Source organism: Tauraco erythrolophus, chromosome 1, assembly GCF_009769465.1.
Source record: "Tauraco erythrolophus isolate bTauEry1 chromosome 1, bTauEry1.pri, whole genome shotgun sequence".
Classification (NCBI taxonomy): Eukaryota; Metazoa; Chordata; class Aves; order Musophagiformes; family Musophagidae; genus Tauraco; species Tauraco erythrolophus.
In genome coordinates, this window is record NC_141465.1 from 31877887 (window position 1) to 31894871 (window position 16985).

General features: G+C 36.4%; 1 protein-coding gene across 5 annotated transcripts in view; it reads left to right on the forward strand.

Moving 5' to 3' along the window:
* The window catches only part of ITSN1 (intersectin 1), a 107367-nt gene that overhangs the window by 3862 nt on the left and 86520 nt on the right, over positions 1-16985 (forward strand). For all 5 annotated transcript variants that reach the window (XM_086631878.1, XM_086631895.1, XM_086631869.1 and 2 more), the window contains exons 2-7: positions 1009-1101; positions 3120-3183; positions 10953-11113; positions 12530-12709; positions 13343-13436; positions 16096-16196. In XM_086631878.1, coding sequence (XP_086488004.1) covers positions 1009-1101; positions 3120-3183; positions 10953-11113; positions 12530-12709; positions 13343-13436; positions 16096-16196 — 693 coding nt within the window. The remainder of the gene's footprint in view (positions 1-1008; positions 1102-3119; positions 3184-10952; positions 11114-12529; positions 12710-13342; positions 13437-16095; positions 16197-16985) is intronic.

The following is a 16985-nucleotide window of genomic DNA, read 5'->3' on the forward strand; positions in this document are numbered from 1 at the left end:
ATTATTTTAATAAAACAGTGATTCCATTAACTTAGATACCTTCATACCATTACATTCCTTTTCAGTAGGAGTTACAGGAAGGTGCACCAGCGCAATTTACTTCTACAGGTGTTGAAATCATGACTTCTACTAGTCAGAAGTTGTTGAGACAAACCTGAAACAAAGTGTTAGAGTTCATTGGAGGTCTCAAGTGGAAGTTGAAATGTGTTTGCTCTGAGTATACATAATCTGGAGGATGAAAGTGGAATGTCTGAAAGAGGAGAGGAACTGCTGCAAAAATGGAGGTAGAACTGAAGAAAGCATTGTGGAAGCATGGCACTGTAGAAGGGTAGTAAATCTCAACATAAATTAAATTTTCCCCTTCAGTTTCTGTGGTGTGAAGAATCTGATCCATGTAACATATTCTTACTCAGATTTCTCATTCTCAGAATGCTTTCCTGTGCGCTATTGTCGCCCATGAAAAATGTTTACTATCTGGTTGAATTACATTTCTCCTAGACAAGTAAGGAGAGTTCTTCTCTTACAATACTACAAAACCACATAGTACACAACTGATTATTTGAGGCACCTTTCTAATTAAAAGAACTTCCATTTTATCTGTATGTACTCTTTGAGGGAAATGACCTCCCACCCCCTAAATATCTAGTGTTACGAACTTTCTGCATTGTAGCCTCTGGTATGCTGATGATATCTTTTAATAACCCATTTGTAAGTTTGATTGCACTTTGAGTAGCCTGGTTGTAACTTAAATTTTTGTATAAGCCAGATAAGTGAGTCAGTGCTCAGCAGTCATCTTAATTTTATAACAGTTCTGGTAAGTTCCAAAGTCCTAACTGGCTATTTAAGGATTCATGGAGCTTTCAACTGTAGACTTTGGATGAACAGCTTCTGTGTGTATGTTGTTTTCAGAGGTCCAGTATGATATGATACAATTACACTCAGAAATAAAAACAATGTAATTTTTAGATAATGTTTCTTAATTTTATTTCTCCATTTCTTTTGAACTAGGCAACCTGGATATCTGGGCTATTACTGTGGAGGAGAGAGCTAAACATGATCAGCAGTTCCATAGTCTGAAACCAACATCTGGTTTTATTACTGGTAATGAAGTAGTTTTCTCTTCTAATTTCATTTAATTAAATCTTAACTAATGAGCCTAAATATGTACAGAGTTGCCTGCGAGACATTTGGGCATAAGAATTAAAAAAATTAAAAAGATCTTACTCATTTTATATCCCATTTTTCATATACCTTGCCACATCAACCTCATCTTTTTCGATGTTTTCTGATATTTACCAGCTATATATCTGGTTTATGCCACTTGATTTTTCTGTAAGTAGGATTAAAATTACTTATAACTGTGGATCTATAAAGCAGCTCTATTGTGTCGGGACAGCTGATACTGGTAACTGTAGAGTTAAACTTCAGGATGTATAATCACCCTGGTGCCTGGTAATATTTATAGTGCTTTTAATGTGCTCAGTGAATTAATTCACTGTACTGAGTCTGGCTGAGATGGAGTTAACTTTCTTCATAGCAGCCTGTACGGTGCTGTGTTTTGGACGTTTTTGCTGTGGCTGAACAGTGCTTGCAAAACCTCAAGACTTTCACCATTACTCACTCTGCACCCTGCAGTGAGTAGGCTGTGAGTAGGCAGGAAGTTGGGAAGGGGACACAGCAAGGACAGCTGACCCAAACTGGCTAAAGGGTTATCCCATACCACCATGCTCAACAAAAACTGGGATGGGGGCTGTCATCTTCCAAAGTAGCCATTGCTCAGAGACTGAGCTGGAGGGAGATAGTGAGTGATTACCTTTGCATCACCTGGTTGTTTTTTTCCTACTCTTTCACTTATTAAACTGTCTTTATCACAGCCAACAAGTTTCCTGAGTTTTCTCACTTTTGCTCTTCTCTTCTCCATCCTGCTACAGGGAGGGGAGTGAGTGAGTGACTGGGTGCTTAAGTTTCTGCCTGGGGTCAATGCACCATGCTAACATACTAGTTGATTAAGAAGTCTGTTCAAATAAAAATGTGCCAATTTAACTGAAATCTGTTTCAGAAACTGATTGTTTAAACTAGTGAAATCATTGTGGATGACCTCTTTAAAAAATTTAAATGGCAAAATTGATTTAAGTTGTGGGAAGCAAAGCTGCAAGTAAAGGAATTGCACTGATTGGACTAAATTTTCATTGAACACCACTAATTTGTTTTGGTTTTAAAGGCAATACGATGCCTACTTTTTTGTTAGCTTGTTTTCTTTTCTTTAATTTTTTTTAGTGCTGTCTAAACTCTGATGCTGAATTGAAATGAGAGGTATAGAAGTGTTTTACCTTTCTTGCTGTCTGACCCACCAAGAGGATTTCCAGAGTGTGAAATCAGAATTGGATACTTAACCGAGTCTCATCACAGCCATACATGCCTCCAAGTATAGAATTTGATTGTTTCTGCTCCTGTTACAGGAGAGATATGATACAAAATACTACTGTTTTTATTGACCTCCTTTGATATTTAGTACTATTTCTAGTCTGTTTCAACTTTCCTTTACAGGCCACAACATTTCCAAGTGCCTCATCCTTTTGTAATTGTTTTGCTGGCCTTACTTTTAATTGGTAGTTGGAAAATTACTTTGAAATATACCATTGCTTTATTTAATGGTGGCTTATCAGGTTCTCATCAGGGTAAAGACCGCTTTACTTAGTTTGTGCTAGCTGACTGGCATTGTACTTCCAAAAAATGTAAGATGGAGTTTACATTGATACATACTTTCCTGGAAGAAAAAACTTTCTTGTTCTCATAAGGCAAATGATTCCTGCAAAGAGAGCAGTTAACACAGATTAAGGACTGTGAACCATGAGTTTCCCATTGCCCTAAATGTTTATATCCAGTTTATATCCAGACTTCATGTGGTGCTGACTTGCAGACTTACACAGTATGGGCTTACCGGAAATATCTGGTAGATTTGCAAGTGACGAAGTTTAAATCTCATACTCTGTTATGTATGCGTAGCATTAAGTATTTATGGTTTTACTGTTGATTCTGTGTTAGATATTTTTGACTCTTGGTTTCCTCTTGCAGGTATTTTTAGCATTCTCTGCAATGATGTCCTATTTATTTTACAGGTGATCAAGCGAGAAACTTTTTTTTTCAATCTGGGTTACCTCAACCGGTATTAGCACAGATATGGTGAGTGTATGGGAGGGGATGGGAGAATTGCAGTTATGTCACAGAGTCAAGTTTTTCTGGTACAGACTTGGGCAGTAACTATATTTCACAGTCTGGGTTTTAAAATGACCCAGTCATTTTAAATTTTTTGGTTCAGAGTGCTTTCCAAAAGTCTACAAGGCAAATATGCTTTGTAGTAGTTTTAGCTGAGTTTTTAAATTACTAGTTCAGTTATTGGAAGTAGACATCCTTCCACAAATAGCATTTTTGAAGTTGCTGATTTGCAACCCTCATTTCAAATCACTAGATACTTTCAACTTTATTAAAACTGTACTAATATAATCACTAAGCTCAGTAATTAGTATTAAAAATCTTCTAGTGGGAAAACCTATGCAAGACTTTCAAAACTTGTTAAAAAAATTGAGACTAGCATAGACTATTTCCATTGTAGTTGGAGATACTGCTTGAAAGCTTGAAATTTTTACTATTCCTTGGTGAATAGTCCTTAGATGAAAATGTCCATTGCTGTACATTACACATCACAAACATTTCTATAATCTGCCAGTTTCTTCATGCAAGATTGCAATTGTTTCTCCTCCAAATTATGACTCTGCCAGACTTGGACATGCAAACTTGTATAGATTATTCATAGTTTACATGAACTATTTTACTAACTAAAACTTTTTTTGGTGCTAGGCAGAGGGAAATAATACTATTTTTCATTCTAGAATGGAAAAAAGTGGCAGAGGGATGGATAACTTTCGACAAATCTGTTAACTTTTCCTCTGTTGTTAACTATTTGAAAGAGAGAGTAGTTTATTGCAGTTATAAAACCTTTTTATTGTGGTAAAGACTTCTAAAGGCAGAATCTTGCTCTGACTGCAGAAAGAAGAGAAAAAGAAAAATAATTGATTTGGAAATATGCATGCCTAAAAGAGGGACTAGATTTACATGGCTTTTAAATAGCTAGCTTATTTTCTTTTCAAATTATCTTCATCGTACAAATATCCAATCTGGTCTAGTTATCTTACTTGCTGTAGACTCATTGAAAGTTCAGATGTCCCTTTGGAACTTCTTTTGTCTCTTAATTAAATGAGGAAAGAAGTTTTGTCTTAAACAAGACATCCTTTCTCCAAAAATACTCCGTAGGCATTAGCTTTAAATAGGTGTTAACAAAACTAAACAATTGTAAATAGTCTGACTAAAAATCTCTTCCTCTCTGAATTATTCAGTTTTTCAGCCTCTGGAGAGGAAGAGAATCATTCCACTAGTTCTGTAGTTGTCATAGAGACAAGACCTGAACTTGCACATTTTTTTAAGTAAAGCCGAACTAAAACTTATTCATGCCGCCTTTATAAATCATAAGAAAAGCATGTAGACATCCCTGTCTCGCTGTCTCTCTTCTTTTTTCAGTCATCTCTGAATTAGGAGTAGTAAATATTTAAATAAAAGTCTAGATCACTTATATACATTCCCAGTTCGAATTAGAATAACCAAGTAGGAAAATAGTCACAGAAGAGGTAGTAAGACCCCTTAAAAAGAAGAAGAAAAAAAAAAAAGAATAAAATATAGAAAGGAAAAGTCCCTTCTTTTCCCACAAATGGAATGATTTAACTCTTTTGATCTATCAGTGAATGTTTGTTTGTAACCTACCACAGATTACTGCTGTCCCACAGAAACAATAGAGGTTCGAGTGTTTAGTGGCAAGAAGTCCTTTGCAGCCTGCAAAGGGCGTCACAATATGCTCAAGACTGCATTGAAAAATGTGACTCGTTGTTTGTCTTAGCTCCTAGGGGTAGCATCTCAAAGTGTCTCACTTGCTTTGTGGATTAATAGCAATACTTTAATGTCGTCTATCTAAATTTCTGTTAACATCGATACAGATCTGTGAGTACTTTAGTAGAGGGGGGAGTTCTGGACTAAGCAGCCCAGGATCTCTGAGAGAGAGCTGCATAAAGCTTCTTTTCTATCAGTATTCTTTATTTTTTGAATAGATGGAATTTTTTTTTTTTGTAGATAGGATTTAATTATTAGAGGGAGAGAAGGAGAGGTGCAACAGTCTTTAAGGAAGGAAAGTTGTTATTCTGAGTTAGAGCAACTTGTAAAACTCTTCAAATTAATTTTCTGATCCTAGAAATATGGAAGTATATGTATGTTGTGTTTAGGAGGTGTTTTCCTATTCTTAATGAGTCTACTTATTTTGAATACAGTTGATCATATTAATGTGTCTGCAAGATAGGAGCCTAGCATTTGATTCATAATGGATTATCTATAGCTGTATGTAAACAAGCTTATGCTAATAAAGTTTCATCTGTTTTGTTGTCTATGGAAGTTCTTGTATAGAAAAACACAACTGGGAAAGGAACTTCAGGGGAGATTGGCCTAATGATGATTGACCATACCACTTTTAGAGCTCTCTACAGAAAAAGCAAACCCACTATCTCTGAGTTTCCAAATGTATTGTCTCCTAAGTGAGAGAATTTTGTTTGCATAAGTGAGCAGTGTAAGGATTTTCACTGTCTTATATTTTAGTTTTAATGAAAATTGAGTTTCTGGTTTTGTGTCATGAAAAAATAATTTTCACTGGAACTTCTAGAAATGCTAGCCAGCTAGCTGAAGTACCAGTTAAATGTCTTCTGCTTGAAGAGCTGCTTTGAGAATATTCTGCAGTTGGTGTAATTGTTTTCTAAGATGAGACTCTAAGTAGTATCTTATTTTAATTTCTGCTATTAATCAAAGCTTCCTCAGAATTCGTGTTCCTTAAAAATAGTAGCTCCATGGGTTTTTTTCTTTGCATTGAGAACTCCAGTGTCCCTTCTTCTCATCCATTTAAGAAAAAAAGTCTCTGGGACCTCGGTGGAGCAAACTAGTGGAATTATTATGGTCTGTCATGACAGCTTCTTTACTACTCTACCCTTTACAAGCTTTGGAGTCTGCCAAGTTGGTGATCTATTAAGAAGCCTCTAAGTAGGCTTTGAATTGAGACTGCAATTGCTCAGAAGATAACTGTTTTTAAGTAGGCAATAATCTGGCTTTCTTCTAAAGCCCTTATGAATGGTGGCCTCAAAAAGCATCTTCAGTGTAGCCTGTCTCTCTGGGATTAAATGAGAACTAAAATAATCAATGCCATCTGTTTTTCATGCATTTAGAGTTACTTATTTTTTTCAGGACAGACTAAAGTCATTGGTTGACTTACCTATTTCTGGCATATGCTTTCCTCACAACCTTTTTAAATTTGTGTCCAAGTGAGGGAGTGTAAGTCTTTACGGATGGCGGTTCTGTAAGTCTTACTATACATGCATTGATTAAGTGCCTGATGCTAAAGACTTAGCTTCTCCTGTTATGGCTGAGTTCTATAATGCAGTAGGGGATTGTATAATCTAATATAGGAAGGTAAAGCTAAATAAATCCAGATTTTTTGAACTGCAAGGAGATTTCCTTGTTTTAGCACTCTGTGCCATTTTCGTGGAGATAGATGTTTTTGTAGTCTAATGATAAGCACATTTGATGGAAGAAACTGCATACTCTATTTCTGCGCCTCATAAATACAGACATAATCAAGTTATCTTTGCGTTCTTTGTGCAGAAGAGAGGAGAAAAAGGAGGATGAAAAGATATGCAGGGGAAGAATTTTGTCAGCACTTGAAACCTAGCATTGCGATGAAGCCCACTGCGGCCGTTCTCATTAGAAAACTGCTGTTATAAACACAGGCCTGTTCTATAAAATGTGATAAATATTTAGTCAATGTTTAATCTGTTTACTGCTCTGCTCTGGTTCCGGCCAGACCTTAAATGAAGCAAATTTAAGTACGCTACCTTCTTCCAAATTTCATTAGAAGCAGAACAGTGAAATTAGGTAGTGTTTATTGTCAGCCACTCACTGCATTTAAGGTGATGCTTATTCAAAAGTAGCACTGTAATCTAACAGCATGAGGTTCAGTAATTAGAAATGGAAATTTGTCCTATTTTTCCCGTAAAGATTTTATCAGATAAAAGCTTATTTTTGTTAGCATGCTGTAAAAATGTGTATAAATTCCATAGTGTGTACATAATTTTTCTCACTGAAATTTATGCTGTTAATCTAAAGAACAAAGCAATTGACATACAGTAAATGAGTTGCACAGGTCAGACATTAAATTAAAAGCTACTGATGATTATGTGAATAGGAGTTCAATTAAAGCGATGAAACTGGTGCACATCAAAGTTTCTTATTAATGGACAATTAATATTTTCTCCTGTAGAATGCAAAAGCCTACTATGTTCTAGCAGTACACTCTGTAAATAGTGCCTGGAGAATCAAGGTCACCTACAGTGTGATATTTACTCTTACTGCATTTTCATGGCCATGCTTACAACAAGTTGAGAGACTCTGCCTGTGCTTTAGTAATGGAAAGGCTTAAATTTCATAAATCAAAGTATTTGCAGGTGTAGAACCACTTCGGTTGAACAAATAAGACTATTATAAATGCAACTAGTTGAATTACTTTGCTTAAATGTGAAGGTGTAAGGATCTTTGTGACTATTTATTTGAGCCATTGGTGCCAGTTGGTCACTATGTAGCTGACGGACTTCTCCATATGCTGAGGAATGAGTCATAGAAATCATAGAATGGTTAGGGCTGGAAGGGACCTTCAAAGGTCATCTAGTCCAACCCCCCTGCAAGGAACAGGGATATCAAAAATCTGCTAGAGTACGTTTATCCAGCTCAATTTCCCTAGCTTCGTTACTGTGCACATCCTCAGCTTCCAGCTCTATAAGTCTGGTTTTTGCTGCCCATTTCCACTGGGCATCTGACAGAGGAATGGCTAAGCAAGGGTTGAATTTAACTTTCATTAAAAACCCCACGTTTCCCTGTTGAATATTTTTGAATTTTGTTTAGTTGTCTTCAGGAAGGTATAGTGCCTGCTCGTAAGCATCAGTTAAATGAAGCGGATTATCTGCTCCTGGTTTCCATTGTTCTTAATACTCTGTAGTTTTCTAATGAAATTTTCTTACCCTTGGTATTCATTCACTATATGTTGGTTTACTTTCTAGTGCAAAACCCACAAAAGGGAACACTTCAGAAAATACATTTAGCCATTAAGTTTCTGACATTCTAACACTCCAAGTATCTTTTGCCTCTTGAATGGTTTGGGTTTATAAGACTTGCAGCATGTATTTCTCCCAAGTGAGACTTTCAGAAATCTAACATCACTGTTGATAGGTGGTGACTAGTGGATGTTACATGAACTGTTTTGATTGTAAAAAGTAAAACATGTATGAATAAAATGAAAATGTACTGAGTAATACTATTCCTTGTAAGTCTGAGTGATTTTGGGTAGCAAAAATTCTACAGTGTGTTGTGGGACACTTCCATGCTATTGTGGAAACACTGGCAGAGAAGATATTCCTAATTGCCATAATTAAACTATGAATTCCTTCAAAATGAATTTGAGCTTTTTATAGGAATTTTAAATTGATATAAACATTTCTTAAGTAAAGAAAATTTTAGAGAGATGCAAACGTGTCTTTTTGAGGTTTCTACCTGTTTCATTGTATAGGAAGAAAAGCACTGCATACTGCATACACGCAGTCTGTTTGCAGGTTTGCATGTAGTGGCTTGTGGTATGTATGCTCCTCTGGACAGAAAGATATGATGGAAGCTAATAAACTCTTAGTATTTCTATGTCCAGAGAAAGCCATTGCACCTCAGAATTAACAGAACATGGATAACCTCAGTAATGAAATGTGAGAAGCCTTCTTTGTGTTTTTAACTGTTTTCTAGAACTAACTCTCATTTTGAAATACAGGTTTTTCATTAACAGCTATTGCACTCTACCCTTGCTGTTGCTTATCACTTATAGGAGAGAGGCTCCTCTGCCTTCACTAGAGTTCTCCCACTTGTCTCTGCAAGTTGTGTAAAGACAAAAGCATGTGTCTTCCACTTTAACTTAGCCTGCCAATACATCAGGAGGTACCAGTGTGTTGCTTGCTCTTCTAGAAGAGTGATCAGAAGCTGAGACTCTACAGCAGTGGTGTTCTGCAAGAAAGAGGAGATGACCATTTCAAATTTGTACTTCTCTTGGTCCAGGTTTCCCATGCTGTCCTTCCCTATTCCTTCTGCTGGTTGGACTACTGTATATGAAGTCTGACTGCTACAGTAGGGTCTTTTTAATTGATTATTTCTCAAATGAACCACATACTGAGTGATCATGACTGAATCTTGAATCCAAATCACGTTATGCTGTATGGGTCCCAGAATTAGTGTTGACTAAGTTTAAGCTTCCGAAGACTTGCTGGTGGTGGGGTTAGAGGAGAGTTTAAAGTCACTTGAACAGGCAGATTTTTATGTGTAAATTAAACTTTCCGTGAAAAGTTTAATTAACAAAGCTTTAGGAAATGACAGTTAGAAGTTCTAACAGCCAAAACTTATTCTTTAGTGAAGTATATGTAGTAATTCAGCATCTTTCAAGAAGTGGTACAATGCATTGTTTTTGATTGTAAGCCTCAGAGTCTACAATTCCCTCACCAGACTTTCTCTTTCTTTAAATACTGCTGCCAGATTTTCAGTAGTGTCATTTAGCTTTGTGACATCAAAATTAGTGGATTAAGACAGCTACACTGCTGAAAATGCTGTCTTATAGGTATTGGGAAGGATTACATTGTCTCCATTTTTGAGGAAATGTGACTGGTGATCTAAACCAGGGGAATCTCTCAAGTTGTATGGTTGACCTGTGGCAACTCCTGCTGGGATCTGCCTCTTTGTTGAGTTTTCCTAGGGTTTGTTTGGTTGAAGTGGGAGAGTTTTCATTTTGTGAATGCTTTGCCACTGTATTTACCTGGCTGTTTACTTATTTAAGTATCGATTATAAATAACTGTCAATTTATTACAGTACTTTTTTGATAACTTTTCACTTACTTGCATGAAAGCTTTCCTTGACAGGTATTTGATAAGAAATAAAGCTCTAGTTCAACTAGACTGCCTGAATATTTTGTGTTGTCGTGTCCATGACATGTAAATATATGCATGAAATTAAAAATATATATTATTCCAATACCGAAATGTGTAGTTAGTTCTTCAAATGAATGCTAAGAAATAAGCATGATGTTTAAAACTAAGTTTACAACTAATTACTTATTAATATGCATTTATTCTGTTTTTTTGGTTTGCAATTGCAGGAACGTTCTTCTTCCTGCTTCTCTTTCCCCCAACCTCCCAACCCTGTGTCCTGCTGAGCATGGTTTTCTTAACCCTCAAATGAAGAAACAAAAAGACGACTGTTTAAGTCAGACTACTTTACATGAAAGCCTATTCAAGGTCTAGGCTTGATGTTTCATCTTGAGTACTATTGTTTAACTGAAAACACATTTGTACACTTGCAGATCTAATAGTGCTTAGTGAAGTGCACAGATTTAAAGAAGTTTTATTTTAAGTGTAGCTAAAGTACAGATTTACAGACTAAGTCATTTGATTCCCTGTGGTGCTGTTTGTAGTACCATGTAGCTTCACTTGTGTGATTTTGCAAAGTTTTTGTAGAGCTACATTAATCCTTCTTCTCTAGATGCTTCACTGTAATTGCTCTAAGAGTCAAAAAGTGACTTCAAAAATATTTATTGATTACTCCAAGAAGGAAATCAAGAAGCTCTTAGTTTAAACAATGTCTTGTTTCGTGACTATTTTTAGCCTGGCACAATTATTTTGTGTGGAAATTAATTAATCTTGACTATACATGCCTCTGTGCGCACGCTCCTAGATCAGTTCCTGAAATTCGTAATTTAAGAATCTAACTATGAAATTTGTGTATTTTGTAGGGCTCTAGCTGACATGAACAATGATGGGAGGATGGATCAGTTGGAATTTTCAATAGCTATGAAACTTATCAAATTAAAACTACAAGGTTATCAACTCCCATCTGCACTGCCTCCTGTCATGAAGCAGCCACCTATCGCTCTGCCTGGTGCACCAGGATTCGGTAAGCTCTTTGTTTTCCTTCTTGTTAGCCTGTATTGTAGCAACCTAAGTTGAATTTGATTGTTGTTGTGCAATTTCTAAAACAAACTTTAAAGAAAAAGTATTTCTAAATGTATGGGGACTCAAAAGAAAAAATCTCAATGAGGTCTTGTTTGCCTCACATCTTACTGCTCCCTGTATGTTCCAAACAAAAGTTTTTGCGGGGGAAAAAGATGGATCAGGTAGCAGGGCTAGTGCATTCCAAAGTGATGGAATTTTATTTAAACTATTGTTATTTATCTCTAGTTTTCATTAAGGGATCTCCAGCTTTGGCAAGATTAGCTGTTTTTCTTGACTTTTTACATATCACGGTAGTAATGCACCCCTCTGCTTTTATTTTATGAACAGTGCTGCACTGGGGTTAGCTAGAACAGCTACTGATTCAGTTCTTGTGGTTAATACTGCCAAGGTCACTATCATTTCAAGGGAAAGAGTAGGGAAAATGGGATAGTGAGAGGAAAATAACTAAATGAAACTGAACCTCATGCTTGACACCTTGATGTTCTGCCGTATTCTGTAGTGAGAGGTTCTTTACCTTTCTGTTTTAGTTGTTGCTGTGACTCAAGTTGATTGGTGCCTGAGAATTGCTGCTGTCCTTAAGAAAAAGGACTAGTGCATTTGATAAACTGTGTGCAGCCATGTTGTCTGATCAGTTGTTGCTTCCGCAAGTTTTACACACAGTTTTATTTCTGACTGTAAGAAATCGGTGAACTTGAACAGAACAAATACTGGTTTAAGTGAGAAAAGGCATAATAAAATCAAACCCCCAAGAAAACCACCAAAATCTGTGATTTTTCTTTTTTTCTTATTCACTATAAACTTGATCTCAGCTGTTTGCACACATTCTTCCTATTGGCCTGACTGGACCTCCTTAACCTCCCTGTTATCCATGCTACTGTGCTTACACCTAAAATACCTCATTACTGTGCTTTACCCTATTAGCTTTGCACTGTTTCATCTTGACAATAGACTGCAGGCAGTTATCCTGAAGCTTGTTCTTTTCAGCTGTGGCTAAATGTAGGCTTTGGGTTCATTACTCACTGGAAGTCGACAGTGCTGCTCTTCATTTAGTTCAAGGCAAACAATTCTTTTCTTCAGCAAATGCTGATAGACTTTTTTGGTCAGTGTTGCATGCAGTGCGGTCTTATACACATACATTATAAAGTGGTATGTTGTTCCCTCTGCATTGTTTCGTGTTCCCCTGCCATGCTAATGGTGCAGCGGACTGTAAGAGTTCTTTCAAGGGGTGTGTGGAAGTTTCCATTTCAATTTGCTCTTTAATTCTGCATTTACTGCTGAGTCGCAGGCTGCAGTTAAATTGTTGTATCATATTAGGAGTCTCTAAATTAGAAAAAATATCTCCTTTTCTTGCTCATAGGTATTGGGGGCATTGCCAGCATGCCGTCTCTTACAACTGTTGCCCCAGTGCCAATGGCATCTATTCCAGTAGTAGGAATGTCTCCACCATTAGTATCTTCTGTTCCTGCAGCAGCAGTACCTCCCCTGGCTAATGGAGCTCCTGCTGTTATACAGCCTCTGCCTGCTTTTGCTCATCCTGGTATGCTACATACTGAGACTCTGTTTACTCTCTCGCTATTATAAAATTATTTTGCCATTTTCTTTGGATCCAGAGAACAGTAGACATGGAATTAGCTGTTCTAACTTAATTTAAAGAATGACTTTGCGTAAGGACTGTACTTTGATTTAGCCCAATGCAATTGGTTAGCAAAATTGTATAAAAGTTAAAAGAAGTAACATGGACATACCACACTGTAACGGTCAGTCATATTGAGCAAAATATTAACCCTTTTATAACAGCAGTCTGATAAATCTAGCTGGCCAATAAACTATTGCATAGAAATTGGTCTTCTCATATCTAACTATTGAAGTGCTGCTATTTGTTGGGATTACTTTAACATACTGGAATACATGTGATTTCTAACATTAGTCATAATATAATTTGGCATCAACAGTGTTTGCATAAAACTGTGAAAGTAAAAAGACATGAGAGTGCCTGTATGTTTTCACCTGTTTTGTTAGACATTGTTAACTTATGTTAATGTTTTTGAAAGGGATACCATCAAAAGAACCATAATGCTTGTAACCGATGTTAGTAACTAAATGAACATCATTGAAATTCTACAGTTTAAAATGCTAATACTAATAAATACATGTGTTCTCTTGTTTACAGCCACATTGCCAAAGAGTTCTTCCTTTAGTAGATCTGGTCCAGGATCACAGCTAAACGCAAAACTGCAAAAGGCACAATCATTTGATGTGGCTAGGTAAGTTGGTATGCATGAGTGTATATGTGTATCTGGTTCTCCAAAGTTAGAAAAACTACTTCTCTTTCACAGAGTTGTTTTCTGAAATAATATTTACTTGCAGAAATCAATTCCTACTGAAATACTACTTCAGGATTTCATAGGATGCTATGGTTTTACAAGGAATGCTCCATGAGTAGTGAATCATTGAAATATAATAATTATCTATTACAGTATGTGTTGACACTATTTTCAAAGTCTTGAAAACTTAACTTTTTAGAACAGTATTTACTTCTGTAAACATAATCTGTATTGTGTAATACTGCACAGGCACCCTCCTGTTAGTGTGAAAACATAGCAAGTAATATTCTTTAAAGTCGGCAGTTCTAGGACTATTTTTTAAAAACAAAATATTTAGTAGTTTTCATATTATAAATGCACTCCACATAACTTAACTGTTTCTTATCTATTCTTCAAGTTCTGCATGAAAAATCGCCTAAAAGCCTTTTAGATTATTTCAAGGCCTAGAAAAATGTCTGGTTAGGCAAAATGTATTTTGCTATCGTCTGAAGAAATGTGTCTAACAAAATAAAACTTCTGTAGAGGAGACAAAATAGTAATTTCCCAAAGTTTTTATAAATCAAAACTTTATCACAGGTCTATAGTACAGAATTTTTTGCAAGAAGAAAATGGGTTGAGACATTATTTAATTATCTATTTTTATTTTCATTTTTCTTCTGCAAGTTTTTCTTGTGCTCTGATATTAGATAAGTGATACTACTGATTATTGACAAACAGGATTAAAAATCTTTCAAACAATTTTTTTTTCTCTTTGAAATCTATTGCTGTCAGGAACATAGTAGTGATGCTCTGATGCAATTTCCAGAAGTGCAAGAAATTATCTGCTTTGTCTAAAACAACGCTTAGTATTTATAATGAATAAAGTTCAGAAACTTCAGCTGAACTGGCTTCTAGATATTCTGTAAGAGGGTTGTAATATTTTCGGGGTTAACTATATCTAAATCTTGCTGGCCACTTTTATTACCAACAGAGGACTGAAACTCAGAGTGAGATGACTTCTTTTCCTGAGGTGAAATTGCATGGTCCTCTGAATCTATTTGGGCTGGGGTTGGAGCTCCCTTAGTTCAATCACAGTGACTTCAGTAACTCTGAAACGTCTGCCAGCACTGAAGGAGGTGTTCCTTCAAAGACCGCTGCTAATGCTGAGTGAGGAACTGTTTTGTGTCTTGAAGTTTTATTTTGAAGAAAACAGACAGCAAAGGAAATTGATTTCTAGAGTTTATGAAAGAGAGGAAGAAGAGCTAAGTCTGTTAAGTTGAAATGTAAAGTTGAAGTGATTGTTTTGGGGTTTTTTTTGTGTTTGTTTTTTCTAGCTGAGAATTATTTTGAATTTTGAGAAGAGTAAAATTCAAAATTCCACTTAGGATGTTTTTATCACACTGTCTGCTGGCTCTCCAGTAGTGAACTTTTGGTTTACATGAGTCAACTGTTTTGTCCTCCAGAATTTTTTCTTCCTGAACTACCATTTCAGTATCCGTGAGGTAGATTTTCATTACTTAATGTACAGTAAGCTTGCTTCACAGATCAAAGAACATCTATATGTAAGACAAAAGTAGACTTAATGTGGCAAAACTAGTGAGAAAGGAATTCACATGGATAAAACTTAAATAGCTTTTTTTTGTTTGTAGCTTGTTTTTGCTTTGCTCTCATGAAAGAGTATTACTAAAGCACAAGAATTTGAAAAGGGAGATAGAGATATTAGCTGCTCTGGGTCTTGTCATGTGAGAACAGCATATGAGATCAATTACTAGAGTATTCACATAATCCTTCTCAGCTCAACTTTGAAAGATGTTACCATGCTGTCTGCTCAGTGGACCAGGGAAGAGAGACTGGGTGGTTTTGGTTAATTTTTTTATACTGTAATTTGGTGTGCTGTTATAAATGCTTATTTAGTCTGGCTGCTTTTTTCTTTTTTTTTCCCCCCAACCTTAACAAAAAAGGACAAAGTTTGAATGTGCCTAAAGACAGAAAAACTGTGCGCATTGTTTTTCACTATGACGACTTGTCAGCCTTCAAGCATGGGAAATTATGACTACAAATAACAGCACTCAACCTATTATGTGGATGAATTAGAACTGAGAATATTAAATTTGTCAGTTGAGTTCCATTACAAGAAACTGATTGCTTTCAGGTGCAGCCTTTTCATGCTTTTTTCTATGTTTTCAGCATATTTTACATTTGTTTTCCTTAATCAGCTTATGAATTGTTTGGCTAAGACAACCAGTTAAAGACGGGGTAAAGTGAGATAGCACTTCTGCTGACTGTGGTGTAAGGCATTTCCTATTTTACGTTTAGGTAAAGCTTTTAGCTCTAAACTGTTTAGGTTACTTAATTCTCTGCTAGTAAAGAAAAAAGCAAAACTCTGTCATTCAACTTTACTAAAAAATGTCTTCTAAGACACTGAATTATAGTAGATGTTTTCAAACAAGAAGTAAAAGCTGTTGTGGTTTCAAGAAAAGAAGGGAATATTTGTGGAAAGAACCATTTCAGGCATAAAACTTGATCTCTGTGCAGCACTTCATCCTATTGTACCTATTAGCTTCATGTGATTAAATTTAAAATTGTGTTTCTCTCCTCCTTATCCTTTTTCTAATTCTAGTGTGCCTCCTGTGGCAGAGTGGGCTGTACCTCAGTCATCAAGACTGAAGTACAGACAGCTGTTCAATAGCCATGATAAAACAATGAGTGGACACTTAACAGGTATTGAAGCAATCTTTGTTGTCTCCTTTTTTCGAATTGCAAAATGGTGATTATAATAGCCTTTAGAATGCTGTTCAGATAAAAAGAGACTCTCATCTCTCTCTGTTGTCACTGACAATATTTTTCTGTTCAAATCTCCCAACTGCATAATAGTCTTGTTGAGGAGCAAGTATTCATTATACTTGGGATCGTTTTGTCACCTTGTTTCATTTATTTTCTGCAAAGTAAGTTGGCACCGGGAATCGATTCTTGGAAAGGGTACAATAGGTTATGTGAAAACTTCTGCAGCCATTTACAGTGTTCAGTTCATCCACTGAGTGCCTATCCAGCTTCAGAAAGAAACTAGAATAGTATGCTGTCTTAGTTTTACTAGTTCTGGGAGCATATCATAGAATGGTTTGGGTTGGAAGGGACCTCAAAGATCATCTAGTTCCAACCCCCCTGCCATGGGCAGGGACACCCTCCACTACACCAGGTTGCTCAAAGCCTCATCCAACCTGGCCTTGAACACTTCCAGGGATGAGGTATCCACAACTTCTTTGGGCAACCTGTTCCAGTGCCTCATCATCCTCAGAGTGAAGAATTTCTTCCTTAGCTCTAATCAAAATCTGCCCTTTTTCAGTTTAAAGCCATTGTCCCTTGTCTTATCACTACACGCCCTTGTAAAAAGTCCCTCTCCAGCTTTCTTGTAGACCCTCTTCAGATACTGGATGGCTGCAATAAGATCACCCCGGAGCCTTCTCCAGGCTGAACAGTCCCAACTCTCTCAGCCTGTCTTCAAAGCAGAGG